The 21,631-nt window shown below is 47.3% G+C and overlaps 1 protein-coding gene across 3 annotated transcripts in view; it reads left to right on the top strand.

The window, feature by feature from the left end:
- MYZAP (myocardial zonula adherens protein) overlaps positions 1 to 21,631 on the top strand; it is a 124,100-nt gene that overhangs the window by 8,062 nt on the left and 94,407 nt on the right. For 2 of the 3 annotated variants that reach the window (XM_055537830.1, XM_055537831.1), the window contains exons 1-2: positions 974 to 1,105; positions 14,844 to 14,930. In XM_055537830.1, coding sequence (XP_055393805.1) covers positions 1,040 to 1,105; positions 14,844 to 14,930 — 153 coding nt within the window. In that variant the 5' untranslated portion in view covers positions 974 to 1,039. Of the gene's footprint in view, positions 1 to 973; positions 1,106 to 14,843; positions 14,931 to 21,631 lie in introns of those variants that run through there. The other variant, XM_055537832.1, reaches the window with a different exon arrangement.

The following is a 21,631-nucleotide window of genomic DNA, read 5'->3' as shown; positions in this document are numbered from 1 at the left end:
CAGAGAGGGAAAGTCTTCCCCTATTGAAATACATTTGTCCTCAGGATAAATGCCAAACTCTTCAACTAAGCACACCAGGTTCTTCATGATCTGGCCCAGTGCCCTTCTGCGCTTTTCTACCATTTGCCCCTTGCACCGTGGTATTTTCAGTTTCTAAAAATTCTACCAAACCTTCTCTTGCCTTTTGCCATCTTTCCACGTAGTTTGTTTTGGCCTGTAATTCCCTCCTCTCTATGCTAGGGGGCAGCAGAGAGGACAAGCGAGGCACTAGGCTTAGACTGTGGAGACCATCACAGATTTGCCACTTTCCAGGCAGTGGAGCATCTGCTCTGTTACTCAATCTCTCGGTAAGTCAGTGTCCTCATCTGCAAAATGGGAATAGTGCCTATTCAAAGGGTGGTTGTGAGGATTAAATGAGTTAATACATGCAAAGTACTTCCCAGTCAGGGTCGCAGTAACTATTAAACAAACATGAGCAGGTGTAATGAACACTCTATGCCTGGCTTGCTTCTGTGTGTATTTCAGGTCTTAGGTTAGTCATCACATCCTCTGGGAAGACTTTTCCTACACAGGCTAATTCCTAAGGCCACATTGTGAGCTCCTGTGTGTATCATCTTTTCTACCAAAGCACCGACACCTGTCATTTCTCAGTATCCCCACCAGATTGCAAACTCCACAGGATAGGGGATTGGTGGATTGGTAGATTGTGTTGACTGCTGGGAGGCACTCATGGTAGGCACTCAGTCCTGTCCTAGGACTGACCCTGGGAGGACGCAGAACCGTGGGGGAAGGTTGGTGACCAACTTCTGCTGGGTCTGCGCTCTCCTGAGAAAATGCAGCCTGACAGGTCAGGCGAGTGCGCGGGCCCCGCCCCGGCTCCGCCCCTTGGCCCGGCCTCTGCCCCGCCCCCCCCCACCCCGCCTCCCTGCCCCGCCGGCGCTTGTGGCCTGCGCGGTTCCCGCCCTCCCCGCCTCCCGCTGGCTTATTACACCCGGGAACAGCGCCGCGCCGAACCCGCCACCGACGCCGCTGCTGCGGGATGCTGCGCTCCACGTCCACGGTCACCCTGCTCTCGGGCAGCGGCTCCGGGGCGCCCAGCAGGAGGGTGAGTAGCTAGGATTGGGAGCTGCTGCTGTCCCACTTCCCAGTCCAGCCAGCCCCGCTTGGGGGTCTGGAGATGGAGACGCGCGAAACCGGTCCATTGGCCCGGACACTCCACCTGGACTCAGTTTTAGGTTCTGTCCCAGCTCCGTGAGCAAGCCCCTTCTTTTCTATGCCCCAGAGGAGCCCCATGGGCTCGAAAGGGGACTTAGGGGACTTTCTGGAATTCCCAGAGATTTCCTCTCCTTTCCTGCCTCCTCTAGCAAGCCAAGTGTATTGATGGCACTGTGTTTAAAAAAAGCACAGGGAACTTTCTGCTGTCCCTATCTGGAGACTCAAAGGTGATGAATGTCTTTAACCAAACTTTCCTCTTTCCAGAGATGAAAAAAAAGGGCCACTTGTCACCGTTGGTGATAGAATAACACTGATTTGGAGTGGTCTTAACTAAGGTAGGCTTTATTTTACAAAGTAGAGATTGGTAGCTGGCCGCCTAGCAGCCAGGTTGTGGGACCTGGGTTTATACAAGGTGCTTTCTTCTTTCTCATTTAAATATTAGCACAGTTGGCACCATCTCCACCTAGGTTGCCCTTTGGAAGTGCTATTTCTTTGCCATCTTTGTTGCATCTTTTCTCATCGCTCCAGGTGCTCTGTGAAAGAATTGCTAGCCACATCTTTCCCATTTTGTATCTCTTCCAGGACTGGTACCTCAGAGCACACTGCCAGGGCCTTGGTTTGTGCCTTTTTCGTTGTTGTTCAGTCGCTCAGTCATATCCGACTCTTTTCGACCCCATGGACTACAGCACGCCAGGCTTCCCTGTCCTTCATTATCTCCCAGAGCTTGCCCTAACTCATGTCAGTTGAGTTGGTGATGCCATCCAACCATCTCATCCTCTGTTGTTCCATTCTCCTCCTGCTTTTTATCTTTCCCCGCATCAAGGACTTTTCCAGTGAGTCAGCTCTTTGCATCAGGTGGCCAAAACATTGGAGCTTCAGCTTCAGCATCAGTCCTTCCAATGAATACTCAGGGCTGATTTCCTTTAGGATGGACTGGTTTGATCTCCTTGTGCCTTGTGGGTTCATCTGTTCACTATAACATTCAGTACTCATCATCTCAGTGCGTCTTTTCTGTGCTTGAAACTTCTCTAATCTAGTTCCCTGTGTCTGTCTGTCTGCTTAGTTGTGTCCGACTCTTTGCAGCTCCATGGACTGTAGCCCACCAGGTTCCTTTGCCCATGGAATTTTCCAGGCAAGAATACTGGAATAGGTTGCCATTTCCTCCTCCAGGGGATCTTCCTGACCCACGGATTGAACCCGCATCTCTTGTGTCTCCTGCACTGGCAGGCAGATTCTTTACCATAAGTGCTGCCTAGCTCAAACAGTAAAGAATCCACCCTGCAATGCAGGAGACCGCTTGCATGCAGGAGACCACTTCCATGCAGGAGACCCCTTGCATGCAGGAGACGTGGGTTCGATTCTTGGGAAGACGTGGGAAGATCCCCTGGAAAAGGAAATGGCTCCTCACTCCAGTATTTTTGCCCAGGAAATCCCCTGGACAGAGGAGCCTGGCGGGTTATAGTCCATGGTGTCACAAGGGCTGGACACGACTAAGCGACTAAACCACCACCAACTTATTTTCCCTATGTTTAGCTAAACAAGTGGCTAAGACCAAGCCAGGGGCCCCTTTGATACTCCTGTGTGTTTTTTAGTCTTGTAGATGTGCTCATTTTATTTTACATACCTCACCCAAATGACTAGCAGTCGTCTTCAGTGCTGTTTTTCTTTAGCTCCAGAAGGACTCTGTGTTACTACTCCTGGGTCTGGGCCAAGTGATAGGTTCAGATGTGTGTGAACACCAGATATTTAGGGTTGACGGAAGCCAATCGTTGGATTCATAAAGCAAGATTCCCGTTAGGTCCAAGTGGATTTCCAGCCACAGTCCTAGCCTTACACCAGGATGGGTATTTGTCTTTTTTTTCTGTGGAAATCCTTCTCAGTTGGAACATAATTATGATTGAGAAAGAATGAAGTTACTGCAAAGCCAGCCCTGAGCTTGGACGGGATCCTGTGTGGGACCAGATTGTATGAAATTGTCTAGGTCCCCTTCCAGAGTGGATACTCGTTGAGTGGCTAGAGTGATGTGGGTGGATGCAAATGTGATTAGTATAGTAGATAACCTTTCTGAAGATTTTTTTCTCAAATATTTACTTTCAAGTATTTCTTTAGCTATACGTACTGTGGTGTCTGATGGAATGAACACACTGTTGAGAAGGCTTTGCCCTTTGAGTAAGACATCTGAAATACTTTGGTCTGAAATGGTCAGTGCCCTGAATCAGACCATGTAAGGCTACTACTTTGAGCACATGGGTATTTGCTCTGCAAAGAAGATAACTAAAGATTTCCTTGTGATTTCCAACTCTGTTCAGTATTTGCAAATGGCACTGGTACTGTGTGTGTTTGTGGAAACTGTGATCTTTGATTGATTAATTGATTTTTAAGCAATGTTTATAGACCTTCTGTGTGATGAAGGGTTAGATATTGGGGTCCACTCTACCTGTGGGTATAGACATTTGTCCCAGGCTACCATCATACAGAGTGATGGTTGTAATAGTAGGGTAGAGTGTTGACAGGTTGCCTGGAAGCTAAAAGGAAAGGTTCTTCTTGAGGCTTCTGAGGAAGGCCTCCCTCTGCAGCGGACATTTGTGTTTAGTCTTTCAGGATGGAGCGAGACTTTGTAAGGCAAGCGACATCATTGACATACTGAAAAAAGGAAGTATCATTTCTTCTAAATGGAACTTTTGGCATATACTGTTTAACAGTGATGTATTGGACCTGCTTTAGGGCAAAACACTTATTTTTTTTGGATAAACAAGGATAGGATGTCTTAAAAATAAAGTTGTAGACAAAACAAGTGAAAAGTGTTCCCTAAGTTGAAGGTATTTCAGTAAACTCTATATTGTTCTATCTTTCCTCTGTGATATGCCACGAGCGATGGCCTTGTGCAGTAAAACGTTATCCATTAAAATAACATTTGTATTTCATCCCAAGAGCTTACCAAATTAGGGACTGCTGGGGAACCGGCATGTGTCCGGCCAGGCCTTCAGGCCAACCAGAAGTGGCGGTGACAGCTGACACTGAGCAGGGAGTTCTCTGAGTCAGCTGCCCAGGGTGGTGCAGCCAGACCAGACTGTCACTAGTTATCCTTCGTTTCATAGCTGCCACCTACAATTTGTACCTCCTTCTTATCTGAAATCTCTCAAGGGGGGGAAAAAAAAACACCAAACAGATGGGAGAGTAATGTCTGTCAGCTGATAAACCTCTGAGAGGCATTTATGGATGCCAACCAACAGGGGTTGTAAAGTTAAAAAAAAAAAATCTGCCTTCATACCTGTTGTGCACTAAAAATAGTTTTATCTATGGCAACAGCAGGAAGATAAATTGGCTGGAGAATAACCATAGATAGATTGAGATGACCTTGGAGAATGGGAGAAAATGTTTTAAAAAATATTGACATTGCTTTGTGATTTTGAAAGGAATTTTGTAAATGCAGTTAATCACACTGAATGAAGCTTTGCAGTGGAAGGGCAGTTGTGTGGCCAGGGTATGTGCTTTGGGGGGGAAGGCATTTTTGCTTGGCACAGCCAAATATTACTGGTTTAGCAGTTTGGTGAGGGTGGTGTGAGATGATAGACTTGTCAAGGGTTCCCCCAGCATCGCACTGTGTTGTAATAGGAGACTGTTGACTGGTGTTATTGGTGTCATGGCCCCTCCATGGCACATTAAAAAATGAAACCAAATCCAGGAAGGCCAGAGGGCAAGGACTGTCTCCTGGCCTGCTTTTGCCAGTAATTTTTGTATTTGGCAGAGTCTTCCTCTGTTAAAAACTGGAATGGGCTGGCCAGTCATCACTTCCTCACTCAGGCAGTACTCTCCGGGGTCCCATTTCTGTCTGATTTACTCAAAGAATTCTCCTTAGCTGGCCAGGGAATGGATCAGACAGGTGTTTACCTCACTTCCTTTTCCTTTCACAGAAACATCTGTGAGCATAACTTCCATATTGTCCTACTGGGCTCTGAGGAAGGGACGCAGAGCATTGTGGGAACTCAGCGTCTGGTGGAAGGAAGCTGGCTGCAGCCTTCCCCAGGGAGGGGGTTGGCAGGGGGCCTGCAGTACCCAGAAGACTGGCTGGCTGCTCCCCTGGGCCCTCCTGAGCCCAGTTGAGGAGTTTTAGAACCTGGTGTCCCCAGGATTCAGCCAAAGACCCTCTGCCACTCAGAACTAATAGTTATATGCTCAGAAAAAAAAAGTGTCCTGACTTCTCTGCTTTGGTTCACCCATCTCACTGTGTCAGGTGTAGGATGAAGAGACCTGAGTTCTGAGGAGTCTTAAGAAAATCTGAGATCCGGAGGCTGGTGTTACCACTGAGCTTCTGGTCACTTATGAAACCTTTTCACATCAGCCTCAAAAATTGTAGAGCTGAACACAGGGAGTTGTGGGTCCTGGGCCGATTAACTAGAGACCAAGTTGAAATGTTTTGATTTAAAGGACTTTCAGCAATTATGTGCCTTACTTCTTGTTCCTGCGGTCATGTCTCTCAACCAAAAACGGTCCCCATCTCACCTGGCACACAGGATAGTAACACAGAGGTGTTTGCCTCTTTTCCCTCCTTAGATAAGTGATATTTCCTGAATATCAGTCACACTGTTGACTGTTCTTTGTATTTTAAGGCCAGTGTGTCTCTCTAAAATGCAGAATCCAGCTACCTAACTCTTCTGCTTTAAGAGCTCCTTCGGTATTGCCAGGAACAAGTACAACCCCCTAATTTAGCACCCAGGGCCTTCTGATCTGGCCTTTGCCCTCCCCACCCCCTCCTCACAAATACTCTTTGCAGGTGTACCAAATTACTTGCTGTTCCCCAAGATTTTGATGTTGTTCCTCACCTCTGCCAATTTTCATGCCTCTTTTCTGATGAAGGGTCAGCTCCTCTGGGAAACCTGCCTGAACCCCCTCTTCTGTATTCCCCTAGAGGCTTGTGACCCTCATCATTGCTTCTACCTACGATTAACTACTAGAGGAGAAGGTTTAAGGACCCTCCCTTCCCAGGCCTGGTGTAATAGGTGCTTCGAAAGAAGAGTGTCCCCAGGGTCCTCAAACAGCCATACTTGACACTGAGTTGGCAAATGGGAAAACAGGAAGAGACGCTTGGGATGAAGCCAGCCCATGACCTCTGGTCCACCTGGGCAGGAAGCAGGTGCCCTGTGGATGGGAGTGTCAGCCTGGGTGAGGAGCTTCACAGCTCTGGGAAGGCCTCCAAGTAGTCCAGGTGCCTGATCCTGTTGTACTGTCGGAGTTTCATTCCTTTGGTTAGGTCAGTGGTTTAACTCTGGTTACACATGGAATACTGAGAAGCTTAAAATCCTCCACCTAGGCCCCACCCCAGGCCGTCTAGATTAGAACCTTGAAAAGTAGAGAATGACATCAGCATTGCTTAGGAAGCTTCCCCGGGTGATTCTAATATGTGGCCAAGGATCAGAACTCCTCTTTCCGGGGTTGCTCTCTCAGACAGCTTTCTTGGACATGCAGGCAGTCCTGGGTCCATGTTCTGGAAGGTCCCTTTGGCTTTTTGGAAAGGCATGATGGAGGTGGGGGCAGGACGGGTGAGTCCTAACATGCCAGGACTCTGGTGTCTTTGTGTGCATTCATTTACCTGCGATTTCTCTCTGGGTCTTGGCATTTGGGGCAAATGGTGAGCCTGGTACAGAAAAGCCAGCAAGAACAAGAGGGAGAAGTCACTGTCCTCGTACTTAGGAATTTTTTCCGGAATCAGCCGTGACAGGAAAGTGGGTGCCAGGACACTTTACACCACCTGGAAGAAAGTATGGAGATCAGGGTGGGCAAGTGATGACCCCATAGTCAGACCCAGCCCTTGGCCTATTTTGTATACTCTGAGCCAAGAATGGTTTTACAGGGCCTGCAGACCCTCAGTATTTGCTATCTGGCCCTTTACAGAAAAAGTGTACCTCACCCTGATGTAGATGGTCAGGCCTGCAAGCTCAGGGTCAAAGCAAAGCTTAAGAGTCCTCCTCCAGACAGGGCGGGCCCAGTTCCACCTGCATGTCCCAGAGATTTTAATGCTTGTGCTGAGCAGAGACTGACCTCCCAGCCACAGCCATAGTGGCCACACCATCTGTTGTTAGGTGGAGCTGAGCAGGGAGCCACGGTCACAGAGTGGACTGTGCCCGAGGGAAATGTAAGTGCACTTGGTTCATTTCCGTAGGGAAATCCATGTTTGTAAACTGATGAGCAAACCCAGCACCTCCTTGTGTCATCTTCTCCACCCCTTTTTATTTGAGATGGGCAGCTCTCCCTCAGGTGAGCCTGGATACTGAGGCTGAGAGCGTGAGGGTACGTGGATGGCAGAGTCCCCGCTAGACAGGGACCAGCCCTCTGCCTCCACAGAGTGGGTCAGAAACAAGTCCCCAGAGGCCTGCTTACCTCCCAGGTGCCCTGATTGCAGACAAGGGCTCGGTTGTGGATCTTCTTGTGGAGGAGGCTTGAATGCTTGCTGCCCTGTCCCTGCTGTCCTCCGGTGGGGATTGGCTTGAAGAAAGTGGAAGGCTCTCTGGGGAGTGTCAGGCACATTCTCCTTACTGTGTTTTAGTTCAACCTAGAAAGAAGCCCATACTGACATTTACTGAGCAAGGGCCTATGACGTGTTGATCCTTTGCTGAGCGCTGTAAGGGCTACACAAGCAGTTAGGTACAAAGCCTGCTTGGGAACCCTATTTTTCCCCTTCCGGTCCATGCTGTTGGGTGTGGAACATAATAGGAGGTACTCAATAATTGCTGTTGAATCACTGAACTCAGATTTGAGCAATAGTCCTTTCCCCTAGAAATGTAAATGGCTCCCCGATGTCTTCCCTTAGAGGCCTTGCTTCGCTGTCAGGCATCTGTAGGATGTTATGAGTTTGGCCCCTACTTGAGTGGCCATTTTCTTCTCCCGATATTGCTCAGGCTGCGGGCCCATCTACCATTCTCAGAACATGCCCTGTTTGTGTCTTCGGCCCGTCTGGAATGAATGCCTCGTGGCTCAGAGGGTAAAGCGTCTGCCTGCAATGCAGGAGACCTGGGTTCGATCCCTGGGTCGGGAAGATTCCCTGGAGAAGGAAATGGCAACCCACTCCAGTATTGTTGCCTGGAGAATCTGTTGGACGGAGGAGCCTGATGGGCTACAGTCCATGGGATCGCAAATAGTCGGACACGATTGAGTGACTTCACTTCTTCACTTCCTTCTGATGATGGATTCTCCCAACATCATTGACCAGGGAAGTCCTTTCTGTCCTTCTGTACTCAGTTCACATGTCATCTGTAGAACCCTTCTGATATACTTCACCTCCAGTTAGTTGACTGTTCTCCTTAAATTCCCAGGGTAAAAAATGATTTACTGAATGCTTCATATGTGCCAGAAACTATTCTAAGCACTTTTCATGTATTAGTTTATTAAAGCCTAGCCACAGGGACTGGTCCAGTGGTTAAGACTCCATGCTTCTACTGCAGAGAGCATGAGTTAGATCTTTGGTTGGGGAACTAAGATCCTTCATGCTACTCAGTGTGGCCAAAAAAAAAAGAATCCTTGCGAAAATCCCAAGAGAGTCGTTTCTGCACTATTGTTAACTGAGTTTTACAATGGAAGTAACTGAAACAATAAAGATGGAGTAGCCTGGAAAATCCCAGGACTAGGACGAAGGAACCTAGTATGCTGCAGTCCATGGGGTCGCTCAGAGTCAGACATGACTGAGCGACTTCCCTTTCACTTTTCACTTTCATGCATTGGAGAAGGAAATGGCAACCCACTCCGGTGGTCTTGCCTGGAGAATCCCAGGGACAGGGGAGCCTGGTGGGGTACCGTCTATGGGGTCGCACAGAGTCAGACACGACTGAAGCGACTTAGCAGCAGCAGCAGCAGGTTTCCAAAGGTTTCACAGCTAGTAGGTGTCAGAGTCAGAATCAGAATTAGAACCCAGAAGTGCAGTTCCATATGCCTTAACCACACTACCCTGTCTGCCCAGTATTGTATTGGTTGTGATATTGCCTTGTGTGGATATGTTTCTGGATTATGAGCCTTTTTGGGCAGGGCTCTTTTTTTTCCATATTGGTACCCTCATAGCCCTTAAGTGTTTTACAAGTAGTGGGTGCTCAATACTTGAAGTACACTGAGTCCATCTTCTTGCTTTTGATCCACTGGAAGGGATCTTTGATTTCAAGGATGGCAAGTCCAGGACTAGTGTTCAGGGTAAATAAGATTCAGCTCCCCACGATGTTCAGAACACAAGGTGGAGCCAGCTGCTATGGGAACCCCTGGGACCAACTACCTTACCTGCCTCTCAGATACTGTCCAACATGGGCTACTCTGGGTATTATGTACCCGAGTGTCAGGAAACCATGAAAGTGAGCATCATCAAATGCTCAGAGAGATAAGCCTTGATCTGCCTTGATCTTACCCAGGGGGAGATTTTCCCATGGGGAGATTCCTGGAAGTGAATGACTAATGGAGGTCAACTCTACAGGGTCAGCCTGTCAAGTACATTCAGGGGTTACTTAGTACTTCTGTTAAGAAATTCAGAGCACCTTTTAGAAAGGTGGGATGTTCTCTTTGCTGCTCTTGAAACAGTCCTGTGGGTCTAGGAAGGATTGAGGACCTCCCCCGCCTCCGCCCCATCTGATATGTGCTGTGCTGTGCAAAGTTGCTTCAATTATGTCCAACACTTTGCGACACTATGGACTATAGCCCAACAGGCTACTCTGTCCATGGGATTTTCCAGACAAGAGTACTGGAGTGGGTTGCCATTTCCTCCTCCAGGGGATCTTCCCGACTCAGGGATGGAACCCATGTCTCCTGCGTTGGCAGACCTTTCTCTGTCTCTGATATAGTCCCTCTCAATCTTTATTATTGCTGTAACTGACTGTTAGTTGCTCGTGTCTGACTCTTTGTGACCCCATGAGCTGTAGCCTGCCAGGCTCCTCTGTCCATGGGAAATCCCAGGAAAGAATACTGGAGTGAGTTGCCCTCTCTGACTACTAAGATATTTTAAAAATATTTATCTGTATTTATTTATTTGACTGCACTCACTGGGTCTTTGTTGCAGCATGTGGGATCTTAGATCCTCATTGTGGCCTGTAGGCTCTCTTAGTTGTAGCCTGTGGGACCTAGTTCTGTGACCAGGGATTGAACCTGGGCCCCTTGCATTGGGAGCATGGGGTCTTAGCTACTGGACCACCAGGGAAGTCCCTACTATGTTTTTTATTTTAAAAACTTACACATACTTGGAACAGGTGCAGACATTGCAGAAATCCCACTTTCCAAAAGATCACCATCACCACCACCAGCAGGTAGTCATGTTTCCTTAAAGACATTTTTTCCCCCACAAATATGTACTAATTATCAGAGTGTATTTTAAAAACAGAACAGGTTATTTTTTCCCAGCACTTGTCTTTTTTCACATGACAGTACATTTGAGCATCTTACTAAGAAGGGTCTGATCCTGTTCCAAGCTGGATTTAAATTGCATCTGCGCCGTCAGTCCATTGTGAATCAGCACTGATTACAGAGTGTAAGCACCACGTGCAGTCCATGCCCTCATGTTTCCATAACTCCTAATGACCAGAGTAAACACGCCGCATAGGGGTGTGGGTGGAGCCTCGAGTGCCTGGCGTACCTGCCAGTTAGCTTTGAAGTCAGATGTTTATTTTACATTCTTGTTTTATTTGAATTCATTATCTATCACCAGGTTAAACTGATAGTTTAGAGAATTGCCTTCTCTTTAGCCTGTGAATTTGTGTTCTGTAGTGTAAATATGGCCTGAGGAGAGATGCAGAAAGTGTGTTGAGGAAAATCAGCATTTTGGGTGGACAGATAAAGAACTGTCTCCATCAGGGGGAGGGGCTTCTCAGTTTTGAGTGGCTGGAGTCATGGAGTCCCTTCTGGACCTTGTCTTTTCTTCCAGTTTTCAGTTTATTCCAAAAATGATTGACATTAGGGATTACCCTTCTAGGGCAATCAGCCTATAAAGCTCTTAGTTGCTATACTAATACCCTCTAGATCCATTGGCCAAATTGTTTTTATTATGGAAAGCAGAGCCAGAAAGCCAAGTCAGCCTATTTCATTTTGGAGCTTGTAGGCTGATGACATTATTTAGATAAAAATAAAAATATCTAACAGTGATAGAAGCTTACTATATGCCAGACTCTTCCTTTACCTGTATTTTACCCTTGAGATTCAGAGAGATCAAATAGCTTGCTCATAGTCAGCACAGCCTAGTAGGTGTTGGAAACTGTGAATATGTGTGTACACCTGTGCAGGTATGTATCTCTGTGTGCACATGTGTGTGTGTGGTATAGGGTATGGTACAAGAGAAAAGTACTTCCTTTTCTCTGCAAAACTATGCTGTGGATCGGATCTGGCCTACCAGAGATGATTATTGAGCATCACAGACTTGGATTACCTGCCTGGTGTGAGTTACATTTTGATGTTCATGCAAATGCCTGCAGGTTTCAACCAGCCCAAGTGGCCTGAAGTCAAAGGGTTACCTCTTTCTGGAGACCCTTGGATTCCCATCAGTGTTGTTTGTCAGCTGAGAGAGCTGTGTGCTGGAATGGCTTGGTTTCTCTATGACCAGCATGACTGGCGATGAGCTTTGAAGGTTTCGTGCAAAGTTGGCCATGTAAGAGGGAGTGATATTGCTGCGGGTCAGGTCACGTCTCTCCCTGGGGTCACTGGAGCCAGAGCTTGCCCAGCGAAGAGTTAGATGGAGAAGGATCTCGAAACCAAATCTTGTGGCTGAAAGGACTGGATTGTTTAGTGCAGAAGAAAGGACATTCAGGCTGATGAAGAGCAAAGGGAATTCTGCTACAGTCCCTGAGGGTACCCTGGGTCTGTCAGGTAGGGGGTCTGAGGAAGCACTGTTTAAGTCCATTATCAGGAAGTTAGAGGTGTCAGGTAACAAAATGGGGTACCTCAGAGGAAGGCAGTGGTGAGAGTGGAAGTGCTAATGTGTGTTCCAAATGGGCTGTCACCTTTACGGGGGAAATGTTAGCCTCAGGCTGGCTGTCCACCTGCCAGGTATATTGTTGAGTGAGGAGGTTCCTTCAGAGACTGGCAGGTTGGATGTCAAAGGTCTTTTACAATCGTATCCAACCGTATCCAACCGTGGGCTTCTTCGATGCAGGGTGCTTTTCTCAGAGGCTGCCCTGTGGACCAGTGTATAACTATGACTGCAGACCAGGTTGGGGGGTATGTATTAGTTTACTGCGGTTGCTGTAAAAAAAAAAAAAAAGTGCAAGTCAAGTGACTTAAACAACAGCAATATATCGTCTCCTGATTCTGGAGATTGGAAATCCAAAGTCAAGGTGTCGACAGGATTGGTTCCTTCTGAGAGCAGTGAGGGCAGAATCTGTTTCAGGCCCATCTCCTTTGTTTGCTTACATGGTGCGCTCCCTGTATACATGTGTGTCTCCCAATTTTCCCTTTTTATAAGGACACCAGTCATTTGGGATTAGGACCTACCCTAATGACCTCATTTTACAAACTGTGGAAAATTCTTAAAGAGATGAGAGTACCAGACCACCATGCCTTTCTCCTGAGAAACTTGTATGCAGATCAAGAAGCAACAGTTAGAACTGTGCATGGAACAACGGGCTGGTTTCTAATTGGGAAAGGAGTAAGTCAAGGCTGTAAATTGTCACCCTGCTTATTTGACTTACATCATGTGAAAGTACATGTATCAGAGTACATCATGAGAAAAGCCGGGCTGGATGAATCACAAGCTGGAATCAAGATTGCAGGGTGAAATATCAGCAACATACCACCCTAATGGCAAAGAGTGAAGAGGATCTAGAGGGTCTTTTGATGAATATGAAAGAGGAAAGTGAAAGAGCTGGCTTAAAACTCGGCATTCAAAACACTAAGATCATGGCATCTGATCCCATCACTTTATGGCAATTAGAAGGGGAAAAAGTGGAAACAGTGACAGATTTTCTTTTCTTGGGCTTCAAAATCACTGTGGATGGTGATTGTAGCCAGGAAATTAAGATGATTGCTCCTGGGAAGAAAAGCTATGAAAAACCTAGACAGAGTATTAAAAAGTAGAGACATTGTTTTGCCAACAAAGGTCCAAAGGTCCATATAGTCAAAGCTCCATTTTTTCATTACTGTGTACAGATGTGAGAGTTGGTCATAAAGAAGGCTGAGCACTGAAGAATTGATGCTTTTGAACTGCGGTGTTGGAGAAGACTCTTGAGAGTCCCTTGGACTGCAAGGAGATCTGACCAGTCAATCCTAAAGGAAATCAATCCTGAGTATTCATTGGAAGTTCTGATGCTGAAGCTCCAATACTTTGGCCACCTGATGCAAAGAGCTAACTCATTGGAAAAGACCCTGATGCTGGGAAAGATTCAAGGCAAAAGGAGAAGAAGGTGGCAGAGGATGAGATAGTTTGATGGCATCACTGACTTAATGGGCATGAATTAGAGCAAATTCCAAGAGATGATGGAGGAGAGTGGGGCCTGGTATGGTGGAGTCCATGGGGTTGCAAAGAGTCAGACATGATTTAGTGGCTGAATGACAAGCACCGCTATAAAGACCCTATTTTCAAATAAAGTCACATTTTGAGGTACTAGGAGTTAGGACTCTTATGTATACATTTTAGGGGGACAGAATTCCACCCATAACAGGGACAGGCTGTGCTCTCATGAGTGTGTGGGGCTGTGGTCTGGGCGCTCTGGGTGCTGCTTTGACTCTCTGTTTTTTTCCTTTGGTGTTGTTTTTTAATGGCAGGATAAAAAACAACACATTTTCCACTTCTCTCCAGAATATATCACAGTAGGATCAGGCTGTGATAATAGGGTGAAATAAACATCATGTGGCATTAAGTACATTGTCATTGTTGTGTGACCATCACCACCATCCGTCTTTCATCTTTTCAAACTGAAGCTCCATATTATTAAAGAATAACTCAGTCCTTGGCAACCAGCATTCTTTTCTCTGTCTCTATGAATTTGACCACCCTGGGGACCCTGTGTAAGTGGAACCATACAGGTTTGTCTTTTCATGACTGCCTTATTTCACTTAGCATCATGTCCTCAAGGTTGCTCCATGTCATAGTATGTGTCAGAAGTTTTGTTCCTTTATACGGCTGTGTAAATATTCTGTTCTATGTATATACACATTTTATTTACCTACTCATCCATTGATGGACATTTGGGATGTTTCCACCTTTCGCCTATTGTGAATAATGCTGCTGTGGACATGGATATATAGATTTTTAAAAAAATTTTTGTAATTAAACATGTAAATGTCTGTTATAGGAAAATCCAACATAAAGTCAAGTAGCAAGCACCTTCCCACCCCTCCACCACTGTGTATAGCTTGGCCTCTACCCCTCTAGCTGTATTTTGAAATCAGATCATCCTGTACTGTAATGGAACATGAGCCATTTAAAAAATGTTTGAATTCTATGAAACTATTCAGTAGTTTGCTGAAGAAGGGAAGCATAAAACATAAACAGGAAGGTGGTGAGCGCCTGTGATGGGCCCGGCGGAAGCTGGTCTTTCCCCAGCGTCCCCTGTGTGATTTGTGCCATCATTCCCATTGCTAAGGAGGCGACGGAGGCTCTGAGAAACCCCAGGTGATCTGGCTCCTTCTGCCCCAAATGCAGGTTTATAACTGGACTCTCCTCTCTTATCTCCCAGGCAAATGTCTGCAGACTACGGCTGACTGTACCTCCCGAGAACCCAGTGCCTGAGCCGAGTGAAAAGAAGGTTGAAAGAAAAGAGCAGGTAAGCCATCTCTGAGGCGAAGTCTTGACCAGTTTCTACCTTTTTGTTGTTGTTTTATGCTGTGTGGCATGTGGGATCTCAGTTGCTCGACCAGAGTTTGAACCCTTGCCCCCTGCAGGGAAGCACAGAGTCTTACCCACTGGGCTACCAGGGAAGTCCTTCGCCTCTTTGTGCCCTTTTATTTGAACCCCCCTTCCCCTGCCGTCCTCCATCCAGGCTGTTCACAGAGCCTGCGTGTCAGCAGCTGTGTGATGAAGGCCCCCCACCTGCCACCTTCCCAGAAGTCAGGCTGCTCTGCTTGGCCGGCTGGGTGGCCTCGGGACCCTGCTGTGGCTTCTAGGTGAACGCTGGCTGTGTGTTGCCTTGCAACTCTAGGGGCGCTGGCTTTGGTGACAGGTGTGGTGGCAGGGGACGGGTTTTTCCTGAAAGAGCCCCGACCAGCTGAGTCAAAGGGCCCATTGTGAGCTGCGGCGGGGACTGAGCCTTTCTCTGTGGCCGGAGCCAGAGGCCCAGCTCTTGGGGTGGGGGTGCTGCCTGGAGAAGAATGGCTCCAAAGCAGCTCTGGCAAGGGCACCTGGCTGCGGGGAGGAGGAGCCGAGCAGGCCTTTTTGTGCCAGCTTCTGTGCTAAGTGCTGGGCTGCAGAGATAAGTCTGACCTTGGCTTTGCCTTGAGGAGCTGACAGATTTTCAGGTGAGACAGGCTTATAAATAAACCAAGCTGACGTGATAGTTCGAGTGTTAGGATCCTGAAGTGTAAGCAGGGCTCTGGGAACATGGAGAATCGGGCTGTATCAAAGGACCCAGAAGCCTGTTTGAAAGGGCTCTCGCTGCTAAAAATGGAAACATTTCAAAATCAAAAGAATTAATGACAATGATGAATTATGACACATTGAATAATAAAAAAAAAACCCTCATGGGTATATAGTAATAGATTATAAAAGGGAAAGCTCTTTTTTTTTTTTTTAAATATAACATCTGCTGATAAATTTAGCTAATTTCTTGTTTGGTAACCCCCATGCCAGGTCATCAATGAATGTAAAAACTAGTTGGTGAAAGATTACCTGGAGCAGTATATTGATGTGGGCTCAGAGTATGACCTCTCTGATCACTTACGGGCTCTAGAGGCACAGTGCCGCAGTATGGCAGCCAGTGGTTCTACCAGGCGATGCCATTTGGCTTTACCAGGACTGGGCAGCCTGGTATTCTGTGACTTCTGGTATGATGCAGTTAAGAAGTAAATAATGTTACCTGTAATATTCATGCCAAACTTGTGTAACTGAATCTAGTAATAAGGAGACAGAAAAATCCAAACTGTGGGATTGTCTATAAAAAAATTAGACTCCCTTAATAAATTTAATGTTATTAAAAAAAAAAGAATCTATTGGAGATAAAAGAGATGAGAGAGACTTAACATTATTATAATGCATTAAATGTTGATTAAATCCTGGGTCCAATATATATATATATATATATGTAAGATATATATACATATATGTATCTTTTGATACAATATCAAGTTGTACAATTTTGAATATAAACCCATATATTACATATTATTAAAAAATGGTACTTTTCTTACTCATGATAATGGTATGTTGGTGATATATCTTAACTGTTCTTTTGGCTTCTCTGTATCTTTGAAGATTTTCCAAAGAAAAAGTTTAGAGGTAAAAGCTTATAGGCAGAGAGAGTAGAAGTGGTCAGGCTTTGGCTGCCGAACCCTGGCTGATGACCAGGGGCCTGTGTTGCTGAAGGTGTGGGTCCCCTCTGCCCTCATTGATCCCCTCTCTGCCCATCCTTTCAGAGCTGATAGATTGATCAGAGGAGTGGCCCTAGGCTGTGTCCAGAGGCTCATGGGCAGCTTAGCACATGGGGAGTCAGAATGACTACTTGCTGGAGAAGAGGCCCAGGCTGGGGCAAGTGACAGGACAAGGGCCCCGAATGCATAGTAGAGGCAGTGGGGAATTGGGTCTGTTGGAGTTAGCTCTGAGCTGCACGCCTGGGGAGATGTTTGTGAGAGGCTTCTGTGTGCTAACACTGGGGCGGTGGGTGCTGTGAGGCACCGGAGGGCATGCCACTGCTCAAGAAGAGTCAAGTATTACTTAAGAAAATGCCAATCTGTTCTATGTCACAGGCATGTTGGTCTTCACGTTGTACCCCGATTTGTCTGTTGACCTTGAACAGTGCTTTTCAAGCTTTTAAAAACAGTTAGACCCTCTTATTAAAAAAAAAAAGTCAAAATGTCATCCTGAAGCCTCATGTAATCCAGGTGAAAGTGGTGCTGATGGGGGCCAGATTCCTCCCAGGCACCCCAGGACCCTCCTGCCCAAGAACTCCTGGAGCACAGGGCAGAAGCTGCAGGCGAGACTGTGCCAGGATGCTAGACTCGGCAGACCAGGTGTGCAGCCTGCGTGCCGATCTCTGATGCATTGGTGACTCACCGCAGAAAAACCGGGGCAGAGAGGAGGCGGGTGGGGCCGGCTCTTACCCCAGAACCAGAGTCCTTGGGTGGTGGCAGCACTTGAAGGTCCTGGTGGTAACTGTGAGGCTGCTCTGGGTGATTCTGTCACCGCGTTCTGGCCAGGTGCCTGGTCTTGAGTCACTGGGAGCCAGAGGTGAGCACCAGCGAGGAGGCCCTGGGGCTGCTAGCCCCCCTGATGTCCTTCGGTGTGGCTGCTCCTCTCTGTGATATCGTACATAGTCCACAAAATTGCAGGAAACCAAGAACACTGGCGAGGTGACTTCTTCCTTTGGTTCCTTTGTCTGTGGTGTGACAGCTGGGGGACTGAAGCTTGCTCAGATAAAGAAGCTGTAAACGGCCTGATGGGATGCTGATAAAGCGAAACTCCTCAGAGGATTTCCGGGCCCTGTTAGACTGGCAGCCCACTGAAGGCAGAGCTGGATCTTGTTCTTTTTCACAGTCAGGGAAGATGCATAGCGGTTTTTTTTGTTTTGTTTTGTTTTGTTTTGGCTCTGCTGGGTCTTCGTTGCTGTGCGGGCTTTTCTCTGTGGCAAGTAGGGGCTACTCTCTCGTTGCAGTGTGCAGGCTTCTCATCACAGTGGCTTCTCTTGTTGGGGAGCGTGGGTTCTAGAGCCTTTGGGCTTCAGTAGCTGCAGCATGTGGGCTCTAGAGCACAGGCTCAGTAGTTGTGGCACATGGGCTTAGTTGTCTTGCGGCTTGTGGAATCTTCCTGGATCAGGTATCGAATCCACATCTTCTGCATTGACAGGTGGATTCTTTACCACTGAACCACCAGGTAAGCCCTGCATAATGTCTTTTGGGGACCTGAGGAAGCTATGGGACAGCTGGCTGCACATAAGCACCACTGCTAGCTGGGCCATTCTGTCTACTGGCCCCAAATCATTAGGGAGAGGAATTACTCATAGGGCAGTGGTGGAAGGGTGTGGCTGGTGGTTCAGGTTGCCCAGCTTCATGATGGGGTGTTTAGAGGCTTCTGGAGGCAATGACAACAGAGGTGGCGTCTTTCTCTGGAGTCATGGGTTCCTCACATGGGTGTGGAAGGCTTCCTGCTCCCAAGGCAGATACTGGGGTGCCTATTCCTCTTAATCTTTCTCGAATGGAACACCCCACCTGCCCCAAACCTGCTTTCCCCAGTCCACCAGGTGACTCGCAGACACTTTGTTCCTCTGCTACTAGTTTCCTCATCTTTCAAGTAGGTACATGAAAGCCTAGTTGCGAAGAGTAACTGAGTTGGAGTATGCAAAGGTCCCCCAACTGCGTCTGGCCTGTAATACTGATTAGAGAAAAGTGAAAAGTGAAAGTCACTCAGTCATGTCCAACTCTTTGTGACCCCATGGACTGTAGCCCAGTAGGCTCCTCTGTCCATGGGATTCTCCAGGCAAGAGTACTGGAGTGGGTTGCAGTTCCTTTCTCCAGGGAATCTTCCCGACCCAGGGATCAAACCCATGTCTCCCTCATAGCAGGTGGATTCTTTACTGTCTGAGCCACAAGGGAAGCCCACCGCCTAGAGAGGCGATGGTTAAATGTCAAATGCTTCCCCTTGACTGTCAAACCCAGTGGCCCTGGTTCTTCACTTTTCTCCCCTGTCCCCGGGAGAAGTCATTCTCCTTTCTGAAATTGCCCATCCTGCTTCTCCTCCCTCTTGGGCGTGCCTGCTGCATCTTTTCCGATAGTATATCCTCCTCTGAGCATCTCTCTGCCAATACACCTGGGCCTGGCCTCCTCTCTCTGCACAGACCTTACGTCAGAGAACTCCTCTTTGGTGATGATACCACCTCCTATGTCATCCTTGCTCTCCCAAGCCCCATCCTACTGGTGGCCATGCTGGCGTTCAGTGTTCTTTACATGGTGTTTATTTTATGTACAGATATTTTATTGCTGTTTTACCATTACTTTTGTATTTAAATGTATGAAATCCAGTCTATGGCCATACCACCCGAACGTGCCTGATCTTGTCTAAAAGTATGAAATCTGGATCATTTTTGTGCACAGATATGGGTGGCTCAGTGGTAAAGAATCTGCCTGAGTGTAGGAGATATGGATTCGGTCCCTGAGTCAGGAAGATCCCCTGTAGTAGGAAGTGGCAACTCCAGTATTCTTGCCTGGGAAATCCCACTGACAGAAGAGCCTGGTGGGCTACAGTCTATAGGGTCCAAAGAATCGGATGTGACTGAGCACCCATACACATCCCATTTTATAGTTGAGGAAACTGAAGCACAAAGAGATTAAGTAACTTGCCTGAAGTGATGCAGCCCTAATCTGTGGGGTCTCAAGGAGTTAGGCACAACTAAACGCGCACACAGATAACCAGGAAGTGCTCGGCTTGGTTGGAACACAGGTAACGCACTTAGACAATGTTCTGACCCTGTGAGAACAAAGCGCCCCACGCATCTCAATGCCCGTTTCCTGATGGCCAGTGAGAACGAGCGTCTTCTCTATTATTTGTTCCTCATGTGTGTCCCCTTCAGAGCCATGTACTTCGAGGGGACTGATGGTGTCATCTTGGAAATGAGGCAGAAATATTAAGGGTGCCACGAGGAGGGTGTGTGGGTTTGAGGGGAGGGAAGGGAGAGGCAGTTCTCTGCACCCAACTCCCTGTACCTCTGGGAGTCTGACACCCCCTTCCCTTCTCTCCTCCTTCTCTTTTGAGTCCAACCTTTCCTTTTCCAGGATAATTCACTTTTACTAGAACCTTCTTCCTCAAATAACCTACCTGATTTAAGTCCTGGTTTTGGCCTTCTGACATAAAATGGCAAATGATGACAAAGGGTAGAAGATGATGAGTTGATGCCTCTCCTTTTATATCAATATTTATGTGTTTACCTGGGTGCACCAGGTCAATAGTTGCAGGATCTTCGGTCTTCACTCTTTAGTTGCAACATGTGGGCTCTTAGTTACAGCATGTGGGATCAAACCCAGGCTCCCTGCATTGGGATCGCAGAGTCTTAGCCACTGGTCCACCAGGGAAGTCCCTTCTCCTTTGAAGTAAAATAGCTATATTTGATTATTGTAAGAAAATAAATGTCAAAATATCAGTAGTGTGCATTGGTTTGCTTGTTGGTTCCATTGTTGCACTGCTGCTTGGACTGCAGGACTCAGACCCTGCAGCCAGTTCCTCTTGCATGACCACTCAGCCCATCTAAAATCCACTTAGTACTAACTCTTCCTTTTTTCTGGTTGGTCTGCCCTCACCAGACAGGTTTACTTATCATCTCACAAACCCATGACATCTGCTTCCTCCTCAGAATCCTTGCTAAGTCTCTAGCCTGTGCCTGGAGGCTCTCCGCAGCCGTCTCTCAGTTTATCCAAGTCTCCTCATCCTCAAAGGCCCCACCAAAGGCCTGCCTCCCTGAGATCCTCCTGCCTGCCTGTGCTTGGGTGATTATTCCCTCTCTTGAGCATCAGGACACCCAGGCAGCCCTCTCCCTTAGCACCTAGCCATCTGGTGCTAAGTACTTCACATATGTACACATACATATTCTTGCCAAGTCTGGATACAACATGTACATATGTGTGTGTGTGTGTATGTTGGTTGCTCAGTCGTGTCCAACTCTTTGTGATTCCCATGGACTATAGCACTCCAGGCTCCTCTATACATGGGATTTCCCAGGCAAGGATACTGGAGTGGGTAGCCATTCCCTTCTCCAGGGGATCTTCCCAACCCAGGGATTGAACCCAGGTCTCCTGCATTGCAGGCAGATCCTTTCCCATCTGAGCCACCAGGGAAGCCCTGTGTACATATATACGCACGCATAAAATGTGCAGTCTTTTAATTTTGTCTCCCAAACCCTAGATCTCTGCGTTGCATGTAGTTGGTGCTTAGTGAGTGACTGGACTGTGGTGATTCAGTTTTGTATTAGTTTCCTTGGCCTGCTGTAAAATGTACCACAAACTGGGGGGGCTTAAACAACAGAAATCTAGTGTCACAGTTTTGGAGACTGGATGTCCAGGATCAAGGTGTCAGCAGGGCCGTGCTGTCTCTGAGAGCTCCAGGGAGGCAGCCATCCTTGGCTTTTCCAGCTTTTGGAGGCTCTTGGCAATCCTTGGCTATGGCAGCATCACTCCAGCTTTACCTGGTGTTCTCCTGTGTGTATGTGTCTCTGGATCGAAATTGTCCTCTTTTTACAAGGACACTAGTCATATTGGGTTAGCTCTTACTCTAATGACCTCTTATTAACTTGTCTCTGTCCCCAAATAGGGTCCAATTCTGAGGTTCTGG

Source organism: Bubalus kerabau, chromosome 10 (genome assembly GCF_029407905.1).
Source record: "Bubalus kerabau isolate K-KA32 ecotype Philippines breed swamp buffalo chromosome 10, PCC_UOA_SB_1v2, whole genome shotgun sequence".
In the NCBI taxonomy this organism is placed as follows: domain Eukaryota; kingdom Metazoa; phylum Chordata; class Mammalia; order Artiodactyla; family Bovidae; genus Bubalus; species Bubalus kerabau.
The sequence above is the reverse complement of the archived record's forward strand: the minus strand, read 5'-3'. Positions and strand labels throughout refer to the sequence as shown.